Genomic DNA, 24,459 nt, shown 5'->3' on the forward strand with positions numbered 1-24,459 from the left:
AGAATTGTTAAGTACTGACTTAGCACTTAGTAAGAACCTATCATCTCATTATCTCAGCACTTAGTAAGACTAACAGATCTTCATCAGGATCTTCATGAGTTCTTAATGTTATCTCTTTGGTTTGGTTTTATCATCTAGTACATTTCCAAGTTTTGTCAGTTCTAATTCCACAACCTCTTTTGCATCCATGTCCTTCTCTTTATATATAACCCCTTGCTCTCATTCAGGTTTCAATGCCTTTTGTCTGGGTGATCAAATTTACCTCTGGTAGTCTCCTTTTTGTAATTTATCCTTCATCTAGTTGCCAAATTGATATTCCTAAAACAAAGATGGCAATGTTATTCCTTTCTCATGAATCTTTAAAAATTCTTTTTTACTTCTAAGGATACAATCCAAAAAGAAAAGTGACTTGGATCTTAGCCTGATGTTGAAAACTCTCCACAAAATGGTCCTTGCCTTTAGTTTTGGCCTCCTTTTGTATTATTTATCTCCTTTAATTCTGTTTCAGTTAAATTGGTCTGGTTTTTCCTCCTTGGAAAGTATTCTCTTTCCTGACCCTATACCTTTACAGAAGTGACCCTCATGGCTTGTAAGCATGCCCTACTATTATCTTGACCTCTCAGATTCTCCTTCTTCCTTCAGGGCACAGCACAGATGTCAATACTTCCATTTTGAAATTCCCTTTTATTGACTTCTGTATTTGCTATATCTCAGTGGAAAGTTAGTTCTTTGAGATTAAGAATTTTCATTTTTTGACTGTCTATAAAACACCTCATAATGCCTTGATCTTCATTAAAACCTAATGATTATTTATTGAATAACATTTAAAATTGACAAGAATATTATCTCTTGTTTTATCCAAGTTCCTGATCCCAATATTAAGCAACATGGATCTTTCAATCCTCAAAGAATTTTTTTCAAGCTGTCATCTAATCATGAATGACTTTATTTTCATCCAGTTATTCAACCAATTCTAAGTCCATTAATTATATATAATTTAGCTTATACCTTTTCAGCTATCCATTTAAAAAATATATCATTTGGAGATTTTGCTAAAATGCTATGCTAAAATCCTGGCAAATTATACTTATAGCATTCCTCTAATTAACCAAGCTTATAAGTATGCAAAAATACAAAATAAAACTTGTTGTTGTCCTCTTTATATATTATTAATGCTTTATTTTAGAGTTCACTATCTTTAATGTGAATCAAATTAAAGCTATAGTTTTCAGACTCCATTCTCTTCCTTTTTTGAAAAGCATTACATTTTCTATTCTTACTCAATCCTGTGGTATTCTTTAAGATTTTTCAATCACCATCATTAATGGCTGGGTGTTAGCAGGGGGGGGCAGGGATCAATAAACCTAACAGTTCTTTTCATTTTCTAAGTATATGGTTCCTGTAACTTGAACTTGTTAGAGGACAGGTGCTTATCTTGGATGTCAACACCCTCAATAGTCATTTTTGTTCTCTTCATTCTATTCTAAACTGCCTTCTAACTGTGTCAGACAAAGCAAAACAAGAAGTGATCAGCTCATCTTCTCTGCTAAGAGTTATTGTTATCATACTCTGCATCTGCTCTGTATGTAGATGGGACTTGACAAATGCTGATTGATTGATTGATCAGCAGATATCCTGATTTTTTTTAAATTCTTTTTCTTCTGTATAATTAAAAGAAGTTATCTTGATTTTTTTAAATCTATCTTAACACACTTAGAACCTCAGCATGCCCAACACGATTCTTACATATTCTTTTACATTTATTCTAAGTTGCTTACCCGTTGGATGCAGTTCAGAATCTGGAGTCAGAAAGACTCAACCTCCTGAGTTCAAATTCACTTTCAGATACTTAAAAGCTATGTGACCCTGTGCAAGTTACTTAACCCAGATTGTTTCAATTTCCTCCTGAGATGTAGAAAGAAATGTCAAATCACTCCAGTATCCTTGCTAAAAAAAAAATCCTAAATGGGGTCACCTGACTGAAAATTAGTCGTCTTCTGCTTTTTTCCTCTGAATTTTTTTTTTAATCTGGTTAGTTTCAGTTTCATTTTAATATCTTAAGACTTATGCCCTTTGACTGTAGACCATTCCTGCCTCCACCACCTTCCTTTTCTAATTTATTTCATAATCTAAATTGAAATAGATATTTTTGTCAAGTTTCCCATCATTTTTTGAAGGATGAAATTATTGCAAAGGGAAATCAAGGAATTACAAGTCACCATGCTTTTCTGGAGGCAGAGGGAGGGGAACTCTTATCAGATGAATTTAACTTCCCCAGGCACTGTTCAGTTCAGCTTGCATTTGTTAAGTGCTTACTATCCCTCAAGGTTAAAGAGAGAAAAAAGTACAGCTCCTTATCTAGGAGCTTACTTAGTGGAGGGTAGAGGATGAATGGTGACATACCACATGGACTGAAGTTAAAAAGGCAAAATAGGTACAGAGTAACTCTGGGGTAGGGACAGAACAATCATTTATCAGGATTATCTGGAATGAGCTGACCTCTGAGCTGAGCCTTAGAAGGGAGCTAAGGATTTTAAGAGGTAGAAGTGGAAAGGAACTTGGCTCATTCCCTTTCCATTAGACTTTTAGAAGAGGCTAAAAACCTGCCTCTGCTTACTTTTCTGCCCTACACATCTGGGTGCTCTTGGTGGCAAAGGGAAGAATTGAGTGGCTGAGTTTTAAATATTGGAGAGGGGTATGGGTTGAATAGGCAGAACAGTTAACTCTTTCTCTGACTAGTCATGACATAGCTGGAGCAGAGAAGAACAGGTTTGTCAAATCTAAAACTAAAAGCTATACTTCATTTCAGGGCACAGTAGCAGAGCAGGTTTAGTGCTTGGAGATCACCAGTATAAAATCTGAATTTGACCCACAAATCAAGGGATTTCACATGCTGAGGGAGCATGCAACCCTATTCTAATTGGATATACTTTTTAAAACTTTTTTTCTTTTTTTCAAATTTTTTCAAATTTCTTTTGAAATTTATTCCCTAGTTCTATATCCCAGTTTTCTGTGCATCTATATACCTCTGTCCCATTTATTACCTCTGTACTAAGTTTGAGATTTTTTTTTTCCTAATATACGTTAACTATTGTTTCTGTTTCTCTTGATCTTCACCCAAATATTGTCCACCATGCTTCCCTCTTTTTGCTCCAGGATGTTTTTACAGTGTGGCACAGTGAATAGATTGTTGAGCCTGGGGTCGGGAAGACCTGAATTCAAATCCAGTTTCTGACCCTTACTAGGTGTGTGATTCTGGGCATGTCATTTAATTTTTATCTTCTTTAGTTTCTCCATTTGTAAAATGTGAATAATAGTACCTATCTCCCAGGGCTGTTGTTAGGATAAATTTAGATAATATTTATATGGCACTTTGCAAAGCTTGCAGTATTAAGGAAATGCTAGTTGTTATGATTATGCTTATTGTCTTCCTTTTTTTTCCCCCCCCTGGTCTATCCTCTTTCTTCTGAATAAGTTATTTCCTTCCCAAGTTAAATTCTAATCATGGACATCATCCTGATGAAGACGAAACAGAGGCTCAAAGGGAAAGATGGTTCAATGCTTTCTTCTCCTCCTAAGTACCAAAGGCTGGGTTCATTTAATGAGTGAATTCGCTACTCAAAGCTGTGTTAAAACAAAGTCTTTTTTGATTAATAAAGGGATAGATAGGCAGGCAGTTGGCCTCCAGGGAGAAAGGCCAGACTGCCTGAAAGGGGACACCCCAGCAAAGTCAGTGGGCACAAGGTAAGGAAAAGCCAAGTGCCAGGAATAGAATTTTGGAAATTCATTTTATACACAATCAGGGTCATAAAACAAAGTTTGTATTTGAAAAGGACTTTTTTGCTTCCTTCTGATATAGAAATGTTTGTATATCAAAGAGGTTCCTGAGAGATTTGTAAATAAGACAAGAGTTTCTCTTAAGGAGTAAAATTCTATTACTCATTTGTGTCTTAGGTTATCTCCTTTAACCTCTTCTAAGACAGGAATTTCCTGTTAATCATTTGTGTCTGGGACTATCTCTTTTAACCTCATCAATCCAATCCCAACTCACTGAAAACTTGGGAGGGCAAATTTGACTTCTTACATTAAGATCTGTAGTTCAATTTGTTTTTTAATTGTTCTTTCTCCATCTGTGTGTAAAAAAATTAATCCTGTCTTTTAATTTGTATATGTTTTAATAACTGATCTTTTTTAGAATTACAGATTTTTTTTATGGTTTCTAGCTTGTTAGACATAAATAGGAAATTTTCCAGTGTTCCCCCAAATCTTCCCTTTTCACCTTAGACTATTGATTAGATTTGCAAAATTCCAAATAAGAATTAACACATTGTTAGATGTGTTCCCTTTTTGATCAAGAGTTTATCTTGCCTGTATCTTAAGCCCTTGACCAGAAATTCAGATGTTATTTTCAAATTCTCTCTTCTAAACTCAAAATTTATCTCCTCTCTCATTGATTTTAATGAAAGGAGTATTTAGAACTTTGCCTGCCATAGATATATTTACTTGTTAAGACATTTTTTTTTAATAGCTTTCTGGGTTCCTTCTGCCTGTAACATTCGAAGCTCATAGTAGTCATTGACCTTAGACAAAACATGATATTTAAAAAAAAAAACCCTAAATATTAATTTTCCTGATAAGAGTATGTGTTTTCTTCCTAGGAGGGTCAAACTTACGTTGGCAGAGAAGATGCTTCAACAGAACAAGATATTGGTAAGAAATCTCTGGCACATTATTCCTTTTAGCTACATTACTTAACATGTAAACATGTAAGCAATGAATGAGCTTTCATTAATTAATCTGCATTTGACCTAGTATAAGTAAATAAACTGCTATTGTATTTTGTTATTTTGAAGCTTTAAAATTTAATTATGGAGAGCAGTTCTAATTCAAAATAAATGAGCAAACTTGCACTCACTTCCTGAAACACAGATATGTTAGATGTATTATATGTGTATATTTAACCTCAATTTGAAGGGAGTCAGGAAGATGCTATACCAGAAACAGTAAGGACAATAATGATAGGATTTATATAGCCCCTATTATATGCCTAGCCCTGTACAAATATCTCACTGATCCTCACAACAACCTGGAGTTAGGTCCTATTATTAGCGCCATTTTACATTTAAAGAAACCTAAGTAAATAGAGATTAAGTGACTTGCTTAAGGTTCCAAAGCTAAATGAGTAAGGGGGGATTTGAATTCTTATCTTCCTGACTTCAGGCCCAGCATTTTATTCATTGAGCCACCTAGTTGCCTCATACTTATGATAATTTGTAATTTTATGATAATTTGTAATTTTCAGTTCTAGAGAATCTACACCCTAAGAGCAAAGTTAAAGGCCATGAGAACCTCCAGTGCATAGAGTAATCATTCATACGTCAGTAATCTCCCTTCCCCCCAAACCCATAAATTTGTATTTTGAGTATATCAATGCAGATGATAACCATTTTTTTGTCTTAGTCTTTGTGACTGACCATTCCAACACAATAACTAACACACTAAGGCATCCACCCTCAGTTGCTGAACCTGTATCAGATTTCACCTGGACAAGTTTAGACAATAGAAACTATCTATCACCAAGCCTATTGGCCAAAGCATGTAATATCCAGTCAGAACTAGGGTTTCATTGATCTCTAGGCATAGAACTTAGGCTTAGAGCCTCATTCTGGTAAAATATTAAAGGAGGGCTTTAGTGGAAGGTCTTAAGAAACTGTCCATAAGTGCCACAAAAATGATGCAAGCACATAGATATAAAAAAACAGGTTTTTTGTTTTTTTAAAAAAAATCACAAGGTTAATTAGTTCACTTATTCAGAATAGATCTCTCTCATTCTCTTCCTTTCTGGATCATTCCCTGAGAAAAGAGTTCTTTCACACATGCTACGGACTGGGACCCTTGAATGTGTCTTGAGTCTGCTTTCCTTATGATTCTTTGGAACAGTGCTCTAACATTTCTTAGTCATACCAAACATGAGCCTGAGTTACCCTTGGAATCCTGTTTCCAAGATATCAAAATTGAGGTTGCTTTTTTGCCTGCTTGGCTCTTCTCTTGCCTCCATCTTGGTAGCTGATTATATAGGCATTTCAACTCTTTCTATGGCATGAAAAATCATCAAAATGACAAAAAGTATAGTAGTAGAAAAAAATCAATTATAGGAGTGTTTTAACTCCAAAAATAAAAAATGATCATTTTTGAAATGATTATTTTCCTAAATCAGTAATTCCCACACTTATTTTATACATTAATCTGTGGCTATCTTTTATATTGAAGTGTACTGCAAAATTCCTAGATATTTATAACATATTACTTTGAACATCCTTTAATTTAAATTTTATATACTTTAGAATCAGAAGCCTGAGTGACATCTTAAAGATTAACCTCTAGCTCATTTTCATTTTGTGCAGATTATGAAACTGAAGTCCAGAGAGGAGCAGGAATAGACTCAGACTTGCACAACTAGTTAGGGGTCAAAATTAGGATAGGAATCTGGGTATGCCTCCAAGTCTCCTGCACTTTGTATCATACTCCTAGTTTACATTTTATACTGCACATTTGTAGAGCTCAAAGAGTTTTATAAGATCAAAGAAGATATCATGAATCCATACAGGAAGGACAAAAGAGAAGAGCTGATATAAAAGAGAGCATCATCTTCATTATTTATTGATTTATTCCATAATATAGTTCTTCATGGCCTGGATTTGGAAAGTGAGCACTGTGTCTTTGAAAATGTCAATGGAACAGTGACTTTAATACCACTGAATGGATCTCAATGCTCCGTGAATGGGATTCAGATCCTAGAAGCTACACATCTGAATCAAGGTATTTGGCTTAGGATTTTTTCCCTAGTACCTAGTATGTATTATAAGAAGTACAGTAATAAATAATAGTGCTTCTCTAATAATAAGCAACAGTTTTATTATTGTATTGTATGCTATCTCTGGGTAAAAATATAATTAAATGAATAAAATTTAATTTTAAATTCAATTAATTGAATTTGTAGAAATATAGTAGAAGGGCTTTTTTTTTCCCTTTTAAATCATTTTGTGTTTCTCTTGAGTTTCCTTCCTTGAATTCCTCCTGCTTTTTAATACTCAACGTGTCCAAGGGCCATTGGATGCTTCAGAGAAGAGTTCGCTGGGATGACCCTGGGCAAGTCACTTAATGCTGATTGCTTCCATTTTCTCATGTGTAAAATTAATTGGAGAAGGAAATAGCAAACCACTTTGGTAGCTTTACCAAGAAAACCCCAAATGGGGGCATAACTGAAGCAATCAAAAAAAAAATATCCAGAACAGAACTCATCTTCACCCTTTTCCTATGCACTTCATCTTTACAAAATTAATTAATTTTGTATTGAGAGCACTACTAGTCTTCAAGTCATTCAAGATTGAAGCCACTGACTCATTTTTTACTTTCTCTTCTCTTTCAGCTTATTCTCTGCCACTATCAAAACCATTCCAAAGTTTTGTTTATTCAATCTGAACAACATCCCTCACATTCGTTTCCTTGTTTTCTATCACCAGTCCCTTGCCTTGATAATTGTAACCTCTTAGTTGGCCTACCTGCTTTCTTCCCTGCAAACCATTTTCTACATAGCTGTCAAATTATTATTATTGAGATCTGGGTCAGGCCAGGTCCTGCGCAGAACTCTTTAGTGACTCCATAGTATTGCCTCAAGGATGGATTACAAACTCCTTCAACCTGACATTTCTAGCAGAACTGGCTTACTTAAGTCAAGTTCCTGGAAACTGTCGTTCTGTTTCACCTTTTTATAGGCTACTTGTCTGTGATCTATTATCATCCTAGAGATATGTCTTAGAATCTCTAGCCTCCTTCAAGATTTAACTTGGGTATCACTGTATGTGGGATTCTACCACCTCCTCCAGTTTTTAATCCTTCCTGAAATTCCTCATATTTACTTGTCTGCAATTTTGGCCTACTTCTGATCCTTGAAGCAAGATCCTTGAAGGCTGGTATTATTCTGGTTTTTATTTTCATATTTCCAACATCCACTATTGTAAAGTCCTGACTAGCTCTCTGGAGGACCTTGGGATTAGCCCGAGTCCTTGGTCTTAGTGAAGGAGTGAAGGAGTCAGGAGAGCTGCCATGTGGCTGGTCAAAGATGGAGTCTGGAACCTGGCATCTTCTCTTGTGTCTGTGGCTGAGAGAGCATTCCCAGTTGTCCCAGCCCTTAAATACTTCAGTAAGGTTACATCACCATAGAGAACCATTATTTCACATTGAGTAGGTACTTAACTATAAGCACCATTCTGATTTAGATTTAAGTACATCTTTTTCAGAGTTACAGCCCTCTACATACTATAGTGTTTTTCATGTAATAATTTCTTACTGACTTTAATGCTAACCCTCATTATATCATTGAATTCTAAGTAACCATATATATATATATATATATATTTGTTTTTGAAGCAGTGTTTTATTCATTCATATAAAGACCTGGGTTAGGTGTATTTAAATTTTCTAAAATAGGGGAAAATACTTATGGTAATGTAGTAGAAATAGCATTATGCTTTGATTCAGAAAACATGAGTACCATCTTGATTCCATATAGAATAGTAGAGAGAACTTTGGCCTGGGAGTCAGGGAAGCCATCTTTGATGTTCAGCTTCAACCCTAACAGTTGTGGGGCCATATTCCTGAGGCTCCATTTTCACCCCAGGAGTGGGAGTGGGGGTGCTCACTCTGTTCTACTCTGCCTCCCAGAGCTGACACTTTGCACACTACTACCCGCTGCGGGCCTGGGAGGAGGTTTTCCTGCTCTCCTTCACAGCATCCTTCCTTGCAGAGTTCCTGTCTGGCTGTGGCGTGAAGGCCTCGGGCTGGACTCTGGCCCTTTGCTTCCTGGGACTGGGAGATTCTGGCCGTCCTTGCCTGCTCCGCACTTTCCTGAGCCATGTTCCCATTCCTTGAACTCTGCAGGGCTTTTTCCTTTACGTCCTCTTTCTCCCCCTTTTGGCTCAGAGGGTGCCAGGAAGCTCTGGGATGTTCTTTTTCTTGTTCATTTCTGGTTTGGGGTCAATGGAGTTCTGTAACCTAACATGACATAACAATCACCAGGGCTAACATGCTTGCAATGGAGTAACTGACATTTATTAACCATTTGCTTCATATGTCATATTATTGCACATTAAAACCATTTCTGGGAGTTCAGTTTTATGTATTATCATCCTCAGTTTGTAGATGAGGTGCATATGGTCCAGAGAGGAGAGGTGACTTGGCAGTGGTTATTCATGCTGGCCTGGGATTCTCCCCAAATGCCATTGTTTCCTTGAAGCATATCCAGCTGCAAATGCCTTCCTTTTTTGTTAAATTATTCAGTGACTTGAGCCCCTTATTTTATTGCTGTGTTGAATGAATCTGAACTCAAAGATGGTCAGGCCCATCCTTCTGACTCTTGTCTCACCTTTTTTCCCCTTTGATTTCTCTCTCTGATTTTCCAAAGTCTAGTATGATGAAAAATGCTCTTGGCTCCAATCCATTACAAGTTTGGGAGGACCTGCACTCAGATTTAGGATTTCTCTTTTATCCTACTTTTTCCACCTTTACAAATTCTTACTCATTGTGATATAAAAGTGGTCCTGGCTGTTCAAAGACTATTTCAGCAGAACCCAAGATATGGCATGTTGTATCATACTTGAAATATTTCAAGTATGGTAATTTGCTTTCTGAGGACCCAACTAGCCTAAGTACGGAAAGGCTTAGCATCCAGACTTCAGCCATATGATGACAGCTCCTTTGGCCCTGGCAACTTATGGAGTAAAGATAAATATAAAATAATACAAAACCCTCAATCTTGTGTGGCTTTCTTCTGCTTTTGCAGTGACAGTGATCAAGACACAGAAGAATGAACAGAACATACTATGAATCAATTATTAAAATTATCTGTAAGCTATTATTTATAAACTATTACTATTTAATATGAATGTTCTATTAGTGTTGTTCTGTGGCTTTGAGTAATATAACACTACCGTCTCCAAAAAATTATCATGAGTATCATTCAGAGGACAATGGAAAGTTCCTTGATTATTATGTAATAAATGTGAACAACCTATAGCTTGTTACAAATACACAGCTTTGAAGAAGCAGAATAAATTGCATCATCAAGTAAAGTATGATGAGCTGGTTATATCTCAGTAATGAGGGATGACCAGTGACTAGTTTATGTGATGTAGTCAGTCAATAGTCAATGGATATTTAATAAACATTTGCTATGTGCCAGATACATTGTAGGAGATATAAATATATAAGTGCATATTATAATGTGTATATTTATATGTATATGTGTACATACATACACACATACACAATATAGTGTCTGCCTTCAGAGGGCTTATAATCTAATGAAGAAAGATGGTACACAAAAGAAAATTGAAAGAGGTAAAGGAAGGAGAGGTATCTGGAGAAAGGTTGGATAAATCAAAGAAGTCTAAAATGAGTATAAGCAAGTGGTCTCTCCTCTTAAATAAATATGACTCCTCCAATCAGAGGGGCAGAAGGTATTGATTAGGCATTAGTAGTGAGTCTGTTTGTATTGCATTGCAAGATAATGCGATTTCCCAGCAATAAATTTACTCACAGCATGGTGATAAAGCCAAAGAAGTCCAAACCAGATTTAGCCTGGTAAGAGAAATCAGGAGATGTCAGACCCTATTATTCTTGTGAAGTTGGAAGAAGTTGAGGAAGTCCTCTGACATGTTGGGTAGAAAATCCATAGCAAATTTAATAGTCAAGAGTTGCATGGAATAGAGAGGTATATATTTTTTTGTTATTTGCATATCATGTTTTATTCTTGGCTACCAAAAAAATGAGGTGGGAGGCACATTGTTAGTAACCATTATAAAAACAGTTTCAGGTTTTCAGTGGGTGACGGTGTTTATAGTGGCCAAAGAAGGCAGTGGGATCTTGAGCTTCATTAAGGGGGATATCACTTCTACTATGGGGGAATCATAGTCCCACTGTTTCATCAGGAGAATCGTGTTCTGTTTTAGATGGTTTGTTCTAATGGGTAAAGAGTTGACCCTGAAGTTTATCAGATGTGGGGTCAAGTTCATATTTTAGTAAATACTTGCTGAGTGACCCTGAGCAACTCTCTTAATCTCTGTGCTCTAGCTAGTGCTTAGATTGTAATTAAATTAAAGTTGCTAAGATTATAAATGGTAGAGAAGGTTCCCAGCTTCATTGATAGAGCAAGTTTCCTCTTTAAGTGAGATCCAAGGTCTGTTCCTCTTCCTAACTGGACATCATGTTTCAAAAAGGCATTGTTAAGCTAGGGAAAAGCCACAGGTATATAGCCAGGGGTAGGAAGGACTTGAAGATCTTTCATCCAAAGATCAGATGAGAAATGGTTAAATTAGAGAAGAGAAGACATATTCTATCTGGTTCTGTAAGTCAAGATCGGGAGGAAAAGATAAACATTGCAGAAAGCAATGTTCAGTATCCCTAGTTTAACTTTGACAGTTGAGCTCAGTTTAGTTTTGATGTTAGCTTCCTAACAATTGGAATTTTCCAAAGTGGAAGAAATTTCCTTGAGAGACTGTGGGTTCCCTGTCTTATAGAGTATTATTCCTCTGAAGATTGATGTAATCCCAGGTCTCTGAGTATTCAAGAACAGCTATCTGAATCCCCAACTTACTATTATTATCTATTTGGACTTAGCAACAGAAAAGTTCCCGCTCTCTCACTGTTTATAGATTCCAAATTATATTTTTCATTTACCTTTGTCTTCACCTGAACTTTCATATGGACAGTGAAAGTTCATTAAAGCATTCATTGTCAGCCTATAGGTGATCGGAGCTAAAAACTTTTCCTTAATATTAATGATTAAAGGCACTGTATGGCTTATCCAAGGAAAGTGGTTGCATTAATTGGTATTCAAGGTTAATTATCAGGATGTTCTTTCCCTGAAGGGTGCTATTAATTGTTTTATTCCTGTGATGGCATGATTTTCAATTCTGATGTTTTAGAATACCTCTGGCATTCTTCTATGCCATAGACTTTTCAGTACCACTGTTAAGGAAATAGAGGTAAAATGCTATCTAGAAAGTATTGAATGCTAGAGTGTGGGGTCTAATCATCCTTAACAAAGTCTAAAGGCAATCAGATCCTACCTTGTGTTATTTCCCAAGGCAGTACATGATATAATCAAGCCGCAATGTGATTAATATATTTTTTTAAATTTTTACGTAGGCATTACAGTACTTTAGGCTATCTGGATGTCAAAAACTATAGAATTAAAGGATTAGAATTAGTTCTTCCTTTAATTTAATCCATTTCATTTTAACACACATTTAGGTATCTACTATGTGTATAAGACATTGCAACAAGACGTAGGCCTACAAAAAATTTCAGTATTTTAAGGGAGGTCAAACTGGTTGGTACAGAAATCACTGTTTTGTCTTCTTGTGAGTGGGAATCCTAAGACCCATTTTACCACATAAGAAAATGAAAGGTTAAGATATGTGATTTTGTTATTAATAAGAACTGGCTAAGTGGACCAATGATACCTATTAGTCAAATACAGATTACGAAAGGCTATTCTCATGTTCCTGTAACTTTAAATATATAGTGGGTTATTCAAATAGTTATACTGGAGAGACTTCATGTTATCTCCAGAATCAAATACATATTCCTCACCCCTTAAAGGCACTCCCACAATCTGGATCCAGCCACCTCCCCTACCTCATATTATCTTATTAAACCTCAAGCATTCTGAATTTCATCCAAATTCAACTGGTAGTTATAGTCTCTTCTCTCCTTTTTACATATATCTTTCTTATCTCCACCTTTCTGATATAATCCAATAAACATTTATAATGTGCTGGACACTATGCTAAGCACTTGGGATACAGTTGGTAAAAAGAAAGATAATCCTTGCCCTCAGTGAGCTTAGGATCTGAAGGGGGAAATGATAAATAAAAGAAGGCAAGAAAATGGGAGTATGATGAGTGAGGAAGACCCTAGGGACTCCCTGCTGCAGAGACATTTTATTCTATGGAGTTGCTACCAGGGTGGACAAGAGATGTGAAGTGGGTGAGATGCCCACTATGTTTCTGCCCTCTATGAAGGAAGGCATTGTCAGAAGAAAGCATTGTACTCTCTAGCCCTCCAGACAGAAAGAAGGCTGTGGGAGCTGCTGTCATTCAGGACTCATGATGGGAGCTCGTGGCCAGCTTAGAATTGGTGAGCTTAGTCCGGGAGGGTAGAGTGGAAGGAAACCTGGCACACTGGCAGATACAAAGCAGAATTTCATCTTTCAGTATTCCTAGTCACTTTGAAGAATCAGTGATTGCAATGTTATTTTTATTGAGAAAAATGCCCCAGCTTTGGAAATGAGGTGTGAAAACATGGAGCAGTTGTTTATTAATTTCAAAGTGTCTTGAATATTTTAATATTTGTTTATAATTAATCTTAATACATTTTAAAGTTTGATTTTGAGATAACACAGTGATCTCTGTTATTCTCTTATGCCCTTTATGCACATGGTTATTGATTTGATGTCTTTGGGCTTTTGCTGCCAGACTTGTAATTTTATAGCGCCATGTATCTGATTTACTTCTTGGCTCCTAGTGCTGATCTCTAGGACCAAATAGACCAATCCTCTCTTTTTCTTTGCATTTCTTTCATTTCCTGAAGAAGCGCTCATACTTCCTTCCACCTCCCACCTACAATGGAGTCACTTGTCTCATCTTTATCCACTGACATCCTTCCAGGACTAAGAGTTCAACTCCCCATGAAACCTCTTCTCATTTCCTCATTCCAGCCTTGAATCCTGTCATTACCACCACAATTCACTCCTCACCCCTAACCCCATACCATCCTAATTATTCTCTAGGTTATATATCCTCATATCTTTCAACCCCTGTTCAAACGGATTGAACTTGAGATACCTCACCATCCTGGTTTCCCATCTGTCAACTCTCTAGGATAGCAACATTCTTTCTACAATACAGCCTCAAAATAGACTAAAATACTGGCATTTGTTCTGACCTAGGAGGAGTATTGTATGAGTTTCACTTTGGTAGTCCTGTCTATTCTGCTTCTCCTAATTCAACCAAATATTGCATTAGCTTTCTTGGCTACCATATTACATTGTTGACTCTCTTTGAACTCTTAATTTGCTATCTAACCTTGATTCTTTCTTCTTGTTCTGAAGGAAATGATTCTCTGAACTCCAATGTACAACATGACAGTTATCCCTTTCATATTTCATCTTATTAACTTCAGGCCAGAGTTCTAGTTTGTCAGGACTTATTTTATTTTATTTTATATTGTCATTGAAAGATAAACTTCAAGAGTTTGTTTGTTTTTTTTAATCATTAGGCTGTAGCCTAGTAAATGACTAAGTCTGTTTTTGAAATACAAGCTTCGATAACTATGAAAAGACTCATTACCAATAGTCTGCCAGCTGGCTATGAAAACTGATGAAAATAAAAAAGAAATTTTCAATGACCCTCCATAATTTTTTTTTCTTTCTTCTATTTCTGTAGATCAGCAGAGTGGTAGGAAAGTAGTCAGAAGATGCTAACTATATTGTACTCTAAATTTGAGTACTTCTATGATCTGTTGCTAGGGAAGATTTATGATTCTTGACTTTTGCTATGAATAAAATCAAAAGAAAATAATGGAAAGATGGTTCATAGGAACTCCTTGGAGTTTAATGATTTTTTTTTTATTTTTTTCTCAATTATATGTAAAAGCAATCTTTATTAGTTTGGGTTTTTTTTTTTTTTTTTTATAATTTTTGAGTTTCAAATTCCCTCTACCTTACATGAGAAGATAGGTCCTTTGATTATATATTTATATGTATATATGTATGTATGTATATTTTATATTTGTAGTCATGCAAAGCATATTTCCATGTTAGCTATATTGTAAAAGAGAACACTAGACCAAAAAAAAAAAAAGGAAAGAAAACCACAAAAATATTTTTTAAAAAAGGTTGCTTTGATCTTAATTGAGACAATATTAATTCTTTTTCTGGAGGTAGGTAGCATTTTTCATTATGGGTCCTTTGGAGTTTGTGTATGGTATTACTGAGAATAGCTGAATTATTCACAATTGATCATTGTATAATATTGCTGTTATTGTAGGAATTAAATTTTATCTTAAACACAACTCAACAAGAAGCATGGATCAGGAAAAAGGAATGAGAAAAGTCAGAGACTTGAGGATTACATAGGAAGCTCACATTTCTCTATCATGAATACTTTCTTCAAGAAATGAATTGTTAGGCACTGGACCAAGTGAGCAGCAAATTATACTTTTGGCAGATACGATAAGACTTGTTACAGAAGTGGGAATTTTCCAATACATAGCCAACTGTTTTATATCAGAAATTTTTAGATATTACTATCAGATTTAATAAAAACAAAACAAAAGTATAAAAAATGAAAAAAAAAAAGGATGTCTACAATTTAAAAAGCTTAATCCTGAACTATGTAAACAAATAATTAAAAATAAAAAATAAGAAATTCCTAATACTAATAACATGGACACTAATTGTAATAATTTCATCTTGAAGTTTAAGCATTGTAAATTAATTGCATTAGCAAAAAGACAAAAGCTAGCAAGTACTTTAGATATTATAGCAAGTGTCTGACTTCTTTACCCAAAAGGAACAAAATATTTTAAAATTTTTATTTGGAAATCATGAAAAAGCATTTGATTTGTTAGAATATATCTTACCTTACTGAACATATTACAATAAGATGTCTTATCATTAGTACATTCAGATCACTAAAGATTTCTTGGAATATATAGCAACAGAAATAACTGTTTTTTGTCCCTTTAATAATAAATATCAGTCAAAGCATAAAACAAATAAATCTTTTCACCGAAGTATTCTCATTATAATAGTTGAGATCTAATGCAGAGCAGGTTTTTTTTTTCCATATTTGATCTTCTACTAAATATCTTTTTTTTTTTGGGGGGGGGGGGGGAAGGCTGGGGTTAAGTGACTTGCCCAGGGTCACACTTGAACTCGGGTCCTCCTGAATTCAAGGCTGGTGCTCTATCCACTACGCCACCTAGCTGCCCCCATACTAAATATCTTTTAAAAATTCCCTGGTTTCCCTTATTTTCCTCAGTTTGTTTTAATACTCCTTTCATTATTTGTTTTTTAAAAAATAATTTTATTGATAACTTTTGTTCATATATCATTTGAATTTTCCTCTTGTCACTTTTTATTATATAACCATGCCTGTATTTTTTTTTTAATGCTTCCAACTTCTGTACCTACATTTAAGTAAATCTAAGTTGGTTCTTCAGGCCTCCATGTATTCTTGCTATTCTCTTCAGATAACTTACTTTTTTTTTCTTGGTATCAGATATGTTTCTTTTTGTGTCTCCATCTCTCCTGAACTGATCTTCTCCCTCCCTTCTTCCCTCCCTCCTTCTTCTCTGTGTGTCTTGTGTCTCTCTCTCTCTCTCTCTCTCTCTCTCTCTCTCTCTCTCTCTCTCTCTCTCTCTCTCTCTCTCTCTCTCTCTCTCTCTCTCCCTCTCCCTCTCCCTCTCCCTCTCCCTCTCCCTCTCCCTCTCCCTCTCCCTCTCCCTCTCCCTCTCCCTCTTCCTCTTCCTCTCCCTCTCCCTCTCCCCCCCGCTGTCTCTCCTTTTTCTCCTCTCTCTCTTTCCCTCCTCTCCATTAAAATAATACCTTTTTATTTTAATAATACATTCAAAGATAGTTTTCAATATTCACCCTTGTAAAACCTTGTGTTCCAAAATTTTTCCCTCCCTCCTCCCCTTCTCTAGATAGTAACTAAGCCAATATAAGTTAAAATGTATAATTCTTCTATACATATTTCCACATTTCATGGTGCACAAGAAAGTCAGGTAAAAAGGAAAAAAAAATTGGGAAAGGGGGGAAAAAAGCAAGCAAATGACAATAAAAAAGGTGAAAATACTATGTTGTTATCCACATTCAGTCTCCATAGCCCTCTTTCTGGATGCAGATGGCTTTCCCCATCACAAGTCTATTGGAATTGCTTGAATCAACTCATTCTTGACAAGAGCCCTGTCTTTAAGAATTGATCATCGTATAATTTTGTTGTTGCTGTGACAACGATCTCCTGATTCTGCTCATTTCACTTAGCATCAGTTCATGCTTCACTAGGCCTCTCTAAAGTCATCCTGCTGATTGTTTCTTATAGAACAATAATATTGCATAACATTCATATACAATATTCATATACTTATTCAACTATTCCCCAATGGATGGACAGCCACTTGGTTCTGCACTTTTCACTTGATCAAGCCTTCTTATGTACCCAGTATGCTTGCTTCAAATTTAAGGTACACGTGAGATTTAATGCTCAATTTTTTCTCTGAGTTCTGCCATTAGAGTCACAAATTCTAAGAGTAAGTGGTCACTCCTCCTCCTTCCTTCCAATGGTTCATATTTCCTTTGCAGTAGTCAGTTCTTCCCAATTAATAATAATTGTAATTGGAATATAGTTTCCTCTATTTGCTTTTTCCACCTTTTGAAAGATGAAATTATTAGTTAGATCCAGTCAAGAAATTATTGGTTGTTTTACTTTTCTCACTAATAGTATTCAGCCAAAGTCTAGGTAAAATTGGCCTCTAAGGACATTTTCCATTCTGAGATTCTGCGATTCTTATCATACTCCTTAATAATATGAGTCATACTGTAAGCCAAAGTCTGTGGAAATTATAAACTCAGTTAAGTTTGAGTGGACCTCGTGACTCTATTGAAGTTTACATGGTTTCTCAAATACCTTAAAATTTTAGAGTTGATAGTTTTTACCTAAAAACTAAATTTAGCCTTGCCCCACATAGAAATGACATTGTATTGACATCCTTCTTGTCTACAGCAACTAGAAAACCCTTCTAGTTTTCTGTGTGTTTTATTCTAGCTTTTTTCTTTCTAGTTTAAGAGAGTTTAACATTTTCACTGTTTTGTCAGAGCCCATCAGTCTTGGTTCTGAACACTTGACTTTTAATTTTTAAATAATTTCTTTTTTTTTTTAATCTACCCTCCCCCCAATCATCATTATTAAGATTAAGAGTATTTTCTTTGAACTCTGATATTCAGCCTGAAGCTCGTTTCATTCCCTTTCTATGTAATAGCTAAGACTTCATAGGCCAAAGTGGATGAACTCCAGTGGTGTAGAGACATCAAACCCAGAAAAATAAAAACGGAAGCAGGCCTGAATGAAAACTCTTTTGCAGAAGGAGAGAGTTCCAAAGGCTCTGGTGCAGTGATGATCGAATTAGATGTCCAGTGAGAGGACTCAAGCTTGAGTTTTGACCAGATCACCTTGGGCCCATTGTCTCCTCTCCCTACTCAGGGCCTCAGTTTCCTTATCTTAAGAGGATTAATTTAACCTCCTTTAGACTCAGTTTTTTCATCTATACAAGGACTGGCTTGGTGTAGGTACCCTCTGAGATCACTTTCCAGCTCCAATTCTGTGAGCCTGTGATTTTACAATGGTAAGTCACAGTTTACCTATTCTAGGATATCATCCAGATCAAGTGAAATACTGTACACAAGTAGTGTTATCAACCTTAAAGCTCCATCACAACACCAGGGATTTTATCCCTTCTATCTCTAAATGCTTTGAGCTTTCCAGAGGTAGGTGGTGTTATAAATCTGAAGCCATAGAGGGATCTTGGGATCCAGTACTCCAGTATTATGTTGGCATTGAACCTGAACCCTATTGAATCTGATAGTTTGGAGTCTCAAAAGCTTTGTGTTTTCTGTTCTGGTTGTTTCCAGCAATTGCTTGACATTCTGTATTTAAATGTCTCTTTTCATTAGTAAATTACTATTCATTTGGAAATGTGTTACTTAGACTGTTCCATTAAAAAGCACATGTAGTAATTACCACTTCCTTATCTAAATCACTTCAAATACTTGTGAATTCCAGCTAATATGAACTTTGTCTAAATATAGCAAATCCTCTCTATAGTTCTACTTAGATCCGTTTTTTCAGTTCAATTCAACACAATTTAGAATACATTTATCAGGTACCTTCTATATTCAAGTGCTAGACTCTGGAACATAAAAAGTACAACAATCTCTGCTTACAAGGTACTTTACAATCTCCTGACCCTTAACATTAAATTTATTTGTATATGTCAGCCTTCAGGCCACAGACTACATGTGGTTCTACCTCTCCGTATGACAAATAAAAAAATGTTTTCTTCTGTACCTTTTTTAAAACACAAATTATGTGTCTTTAAATAGATCTTTTACTAAATACACTAAGAATTATTTTAAGCCTTCTCATGTTTGTGTAAACAAAGATGAATTTTTCTCTTTTCCTAAAAATGTGTATCCAGATCATAGGAAAGCCTTGGAATCTTATATAGTCTATCTTCAATCAATGAAGACATATTATTGAGTTCCTACAGGTGTGACTAATTTTGCAAGCAACACAATTATTCAAATGGAGTTATAGAATATTATTGTTGAAAGGAATTATAGTACCCAAGCCTCCTATCCAATTAATAGTATGATTATAATATCAATTATCATAGTATCTTAGATAGTTGGTCCCCTAGCCTGTATTTGTCTTTTTGGTTCAATCCAGATGTGTCAGGATTAAGTTGGGAAAGTGTCAAAAGGTTCTTTTGTTTAACATTACTCTTATTATTAAGACCTCATAAAATTCTACCCTAATGGTAATTATATTACTTTGGGAGATTGACAATTCTATTGTTTTATGTGGACAGCAAAAACTTAATCATGCATATATTTATGTGTGTATGTTTGACTTACTATAAGCATATATAGTATATGCTATTATATATAATATTGTATAGCTCAACCTCTTTAAATTGTGCTTTGTAACCTCATATAAGGTCTGAATATGGAGGATTGTGTGAAATTTTGATTTATTATCAGTAAATGTTTGATTTGTATACTTACTTTATATACTATTTTATATACCCCAGTGTCATGTAAAAAATTTCTTGTGCAAAAAGGGATTGAGAGTGGAAAAAAGTTTAAGAAGCTCTGTAGTACAGTACATAGTACATAGTACATAGTACAGTACATAGAATAGTCATTAGTATAACTTAAAGAAATCCCATTCCAAAGACAAAAAGATGCCTCCATTTTCAGTGATGAAAGAATCAAGAGAACATTTCCCCATATGGAGCTAGGTCCAAATCATTTACATTTTTATTTACTAGTGTTTCGGAGTCCATTATTATGAAATTCTGGCATATCATCCTAGAGTAATATGAATTCAGTTAAATAAAACTTGTTTTTCATTTTTCATTTAGGTTTTTATATTACTGCTTATTTTGAAATAATGGATTATGTAACTATTCCCTCATGTTCCTTACTTGAAAATCAGTAGTTTTTAACTTTAACATAGTTAATAATGAGCTTCAGATTTTCTTCTTTGGGAATGTTTTTCTAATTTCTCTTATTATTCCTCACTGGAAGAAAATAGTCCTTGTGCTGAAAGTTCTAATTTTTACATCTGTTTTCCCCCTCCACCCCATTTTTCCAGGTTATATCTTATAAACATGAGTTATAATGCTTGTTATCTCTTATAACTACAAGAATGTATTTCCCAAAAGACACTTAGCTCTTTAAGGGGAATGACCTTGTTGTAGAAAACTTTTTGTTTTCCCCACAAATGATAGGGTTGGAAAAAATCTTCAAGTTAAAAAATTAAGAGGTCTTTTTTTTTTTCTTTCTGCCAGCCCCAGAACATGCTTGTTTTCTATGACCTTTCCCTCATTTCTATTCTCCATTTTGGTTATCAAATTCATAGTTTTGTTCCATAATTTCCCTAAAGAGGGGGAAAAACAACCCCTCAGAGAACTATTTTCTTGCTTATATATGGTCTAGGTTTTGTTTTTTGTTTTTCATTGAGAAAGCTAACATCTAAGTATTCCACTTATTGGAATCTTCTAGACAGTAGCTGTCTATAAATATCACTCAATTTATCAAGCAACAAGTATTTATTAAGTACTCATCATATGCTAGATGAAATTCTGTGTGCTAGGGATACAAATACGAAAAATGAAAGAGATCCAGTTCTTAAGGAACTTGCTGTCTATCAAAAGATAAAAATACACTTATTTAAAGATATGCAAAATAAATGTGAAAAGAATAAATATAACTAAATGCATCACAATTTAGTACAAGGTAGTTAGAAGAGATTTGCAATCAGGATACTAGGGAATGGTAGAGTATAGTAAAAGATTTTTTGGTTTTTTTAAGGGATGGGGAAACTTGAGCATGTTTCTGGGTGATAGAGCAAATTTGCATGACTAAGGTTCTTCTGCTGAAGTAGAAGAGAGATCTCAAGAGCACACATTAATCTTGGTAAGGAAAGGGAAAAAAGATTCCCTTATTTTTTGAAACTAGAGGAAAATTGGAAAGAATTCAGATAATGTCAAGGGATTTTTGAGATGATGAGAACTGAGGGGAAAAAAGGAGTTTTAATTTCTGGGCAAATTGTCTCAATTTTCTAAACAAGCAAGCTTTTCAGCAGAAAGATGTAGGTAGGGAGCTTTGGTGATATGAGAGAAACTATTTTAGAACATCTGTGGGAGTAGTGAGATAAGAGAATCAAGGAGAAATAAAATGATTGCCTTGTTTCAGTGAGGGTCAAGATGAAGTTGTATAATATCAAGTAGAGTAATTGTAGATTATTTTTTTTTTTGACTCAGATTGTTCTCTTCAACTAATGGGACTGTGGTAAACTACCAATAGTTCACATTAACTCTGAAGAATACAGTCACTTCTTGTTAGGAAGAATTCAGTTTCAGGAGAAGTTAACAGTTTAGTTACAGTCTTACCCTATTAATACTCCTTGTATGGCTCTTAGTGGACTAAATCATTTATCTTAGATTTTTCTTTTTTTCATATTGGATACTATCAAGAAGTTAGATAATGATATTTAAACTTCATTTTTCTCAAAACTCTTGATATCTAGAATACAGTCATTAGGAAACATACTTTTACTTATTTTTAATTTTTAGGATTAAAGATGGTGGGTTTAAGAAGGGTATAACACCAATAAGAAATTTAGAAAAGTAAGAATGAAGGCAAGAACAAGAAATAATAGATAGAAAGGCAGAGTGTTTCTTTCTTCTTCATTATGAACTGTTGGGAACACATGGACAAGGATACTTGGTCATGTTGTTTCTCCTAAAAGTAAATATGATTAACCATTAATGGATCCCATTGGTCTACTTCTATAGTAATCATAGGTTTAGCAGTTCACATATTATTTATTTTAGCTCTCCCATTGAATATTCATTTCTTATTTTTAAAGTACTTTAGAAACCATAACTAGAGAATTTACACTGATGCACATTTGAATGTGTAATGTTTTGAGTGTTGAAATATATTTGCATCTGTTAAACCACTTGGAAAGGAAAGGTAGGTGATTGTCTTGAGTGTGGAACTTAGGAGCCTTTTACATAATTCTCACTTTCTTGCTTAATGAATAGAGCAGTGGAAAATTTTAACAGTTTTTTTGATGGTGACAAAAAAGACAGTGTATCTTCAGCATAAAATTAATCTGGCCAATAGTGCCAATATGTCAGCAATAGAAACTCTTGCCCACTTAAAAATGCCACCAAAAAGGTCCTGTGATAACATGACTATATGCCATCATTGACTTTCTCTAGTAGATTCATCCTCTTCATACAGTAGATTGGCTGTTTCAGTGTCTAATACTGAATAACTGTATCAGTGTTTGTTAAGTTCAAAAGTAGTTATTCTCTCTGCTTATGTAAATAAGGTTTGCCACATTCTTTACCCCCTTTCCTTTTTTTTTTTTTTTTTTAGGCTTATCAGTTCTTATTTTCCTGATTTTTTTTAAGAATACTAACTTCAGCTTTACATTTCAGTTATTTGAGATAAGGGGAATAACTTATTAAAATAAGAGCTTTGAGGATGTGTAAGCATTTGTTCTGAATGGATTGATGGAGAACATATTCTTAGGCAGAATGTGATTTTTAAGGAAGGGTATGGAGGTGAATATGAAAGGTGTTGACAGAAGATAATAAATATAAAATAAAGGAAAGGGAAAGTATGGAAGAAACTATGGAATCATAGGCATAGAGTCACATATAAGTTCAGTGAATTTGCTGTGGAGTAATAGTGGGAGTTGGATAGAATCAATAGATGAATAATGTAGATACAGAAATGAAGAATGGGGTAATAGTTGGTCTAAAGGGAAATGGAAGACAAGTAATAATGAAGTTGCTTTGGTGAAAGTGAGATTTTACTAAAGCATTAGGGATAAGAAAGGATGCATTTTAGAAGACTATTAGAAGGAACAAAATATGATATCAATAGTTAAAGAATGTAGGAGAATGAAAATGAATAGTTGAAACTGTTATTGATAGAGAATAACATTTACTTTGGTAACAGTAAAAAATACTGCTGTAGAATAGAATGAATGAAGAAGGAAAAATAAGTCAGTAATGTGGCTTTTCTTGCCTCTCCAAGCAAACAGATAAAACAGGGGAACTGCTATTCTATACTTTTGACGAAAGAAGAATTGATTTGTAAAGCTAAAGTGACAGGGATTTTGGGAAAAAGTGACCACATTATATTAGAGTTTGTAACAGTTTTTTTTCCTCTCAAAGAATCACTGGGTTTACTCATACAAACTTGAAATTTGTTGCATGGATTATAAAATAAGAAAATATCCCCCTAAGTGTACAGAGAGACAGATATTGAACAGATATAAACAAAAATATGAACTCAGCAGAAATGTGATCTGTACAGATGATTATCAAGTCAGCTTGGGACAAAATAATTATATATTTTTTCAAGTATGGGGAGAATTGAGCATGCTTCTGGGTGGTCAGCATGGAAAACATAGATTAGGGGAAGTTAGAGTAAATTTGCATGACTAAGATAATGATCTGCTGAAGTAGACATTTTAAGTGACATTTAGAGTTGTTTAACTAGGACAGGTTCTCATCCCTTAATATTCCATCTCTCTATATGAAGGTATTTAGCTACATAATGTGTAAGATTAAGCCATCTTTTTGTGGCCAATTGTCTTTTGCTTAAGAAAGTTAGAAACAGTTCTTAGTTTCAAAATGGGGTTGCTTCAATGATAGCATAATCCAGGGATGCTTAAATGTTTTTGTCTACATTAACTTTTATCTTTCAAAAACCACGCATTTGTATTTTGATAAATATTATTTAAAGTATATATTTGGGGAGGAGATGGCAATCCATTATTTTGTATCTGTGTACTGAAAGAACTTAAAAGATCTCATTATAGATCCTTTATTTTTGAGAAATTATTTGAAATGGTAGAACTATCCAAAGATTAGAACCTGAAAGTTAGTTTTTTTTTGTTTTTTGTTTTTTGTTTTTAAATAAAGGTGCATAGTAATAGCTCAGAAATTACTGGACCAATGATGTTGATTCTCAGCAAAATTCTAGGATGAATTACTCAGCAAGTATTTTCTGAGCAATTAAAAATG

At 34.7% G+C, this 24,459-nt stretch overlaps 1 protein-coding gene across 12 annotated transcripts in view; it reads left to right on the forward strand.

The window, feature by feature from the left end:
• KIF16B (kinesin family member 16B) overlaps window positions 1-24,459 on the forward strand; it is a 341,720-nt gene that overhangs the window by 158,591 nt on the left and 158,670 nt on the right. For all 12 annotated transcript variants that reach the window (XM_074287819.1, XM_074287817.1, XM_074287818.1 and 9 more), the window contains 2 exons: window positions 4,659-4,710; window positions 6,682-6,819. In XM_074287819.1, the coding sequence (XP_074143920.1) occupies window positions 4,659-4,710; window positions 6,682-6,819 (190 nt within the window). The remainder of the gene's footprint in view (window positions 1-4,658; window positions 4,711-6,681; window positions 6,820-24,459) is intronic.

The sequence above is a fragment of the Sminthopsis crassicaudata genome, chromosome 2 (assembly GCF_048593235.1).
Source record: "Sminthopsis crassicaudata isolate SCR6 chromosome 2, ASM4859323v1, whole genome shotgun sequence".
In the NCBI taxonomy this organism is placed as follows: Eukaryota; Metazoa; Chordata; class Mammalia; order Dasyuromorphia; family Dasyuridae; genus Sminthopsis; species Sminthopsis crassicaudata.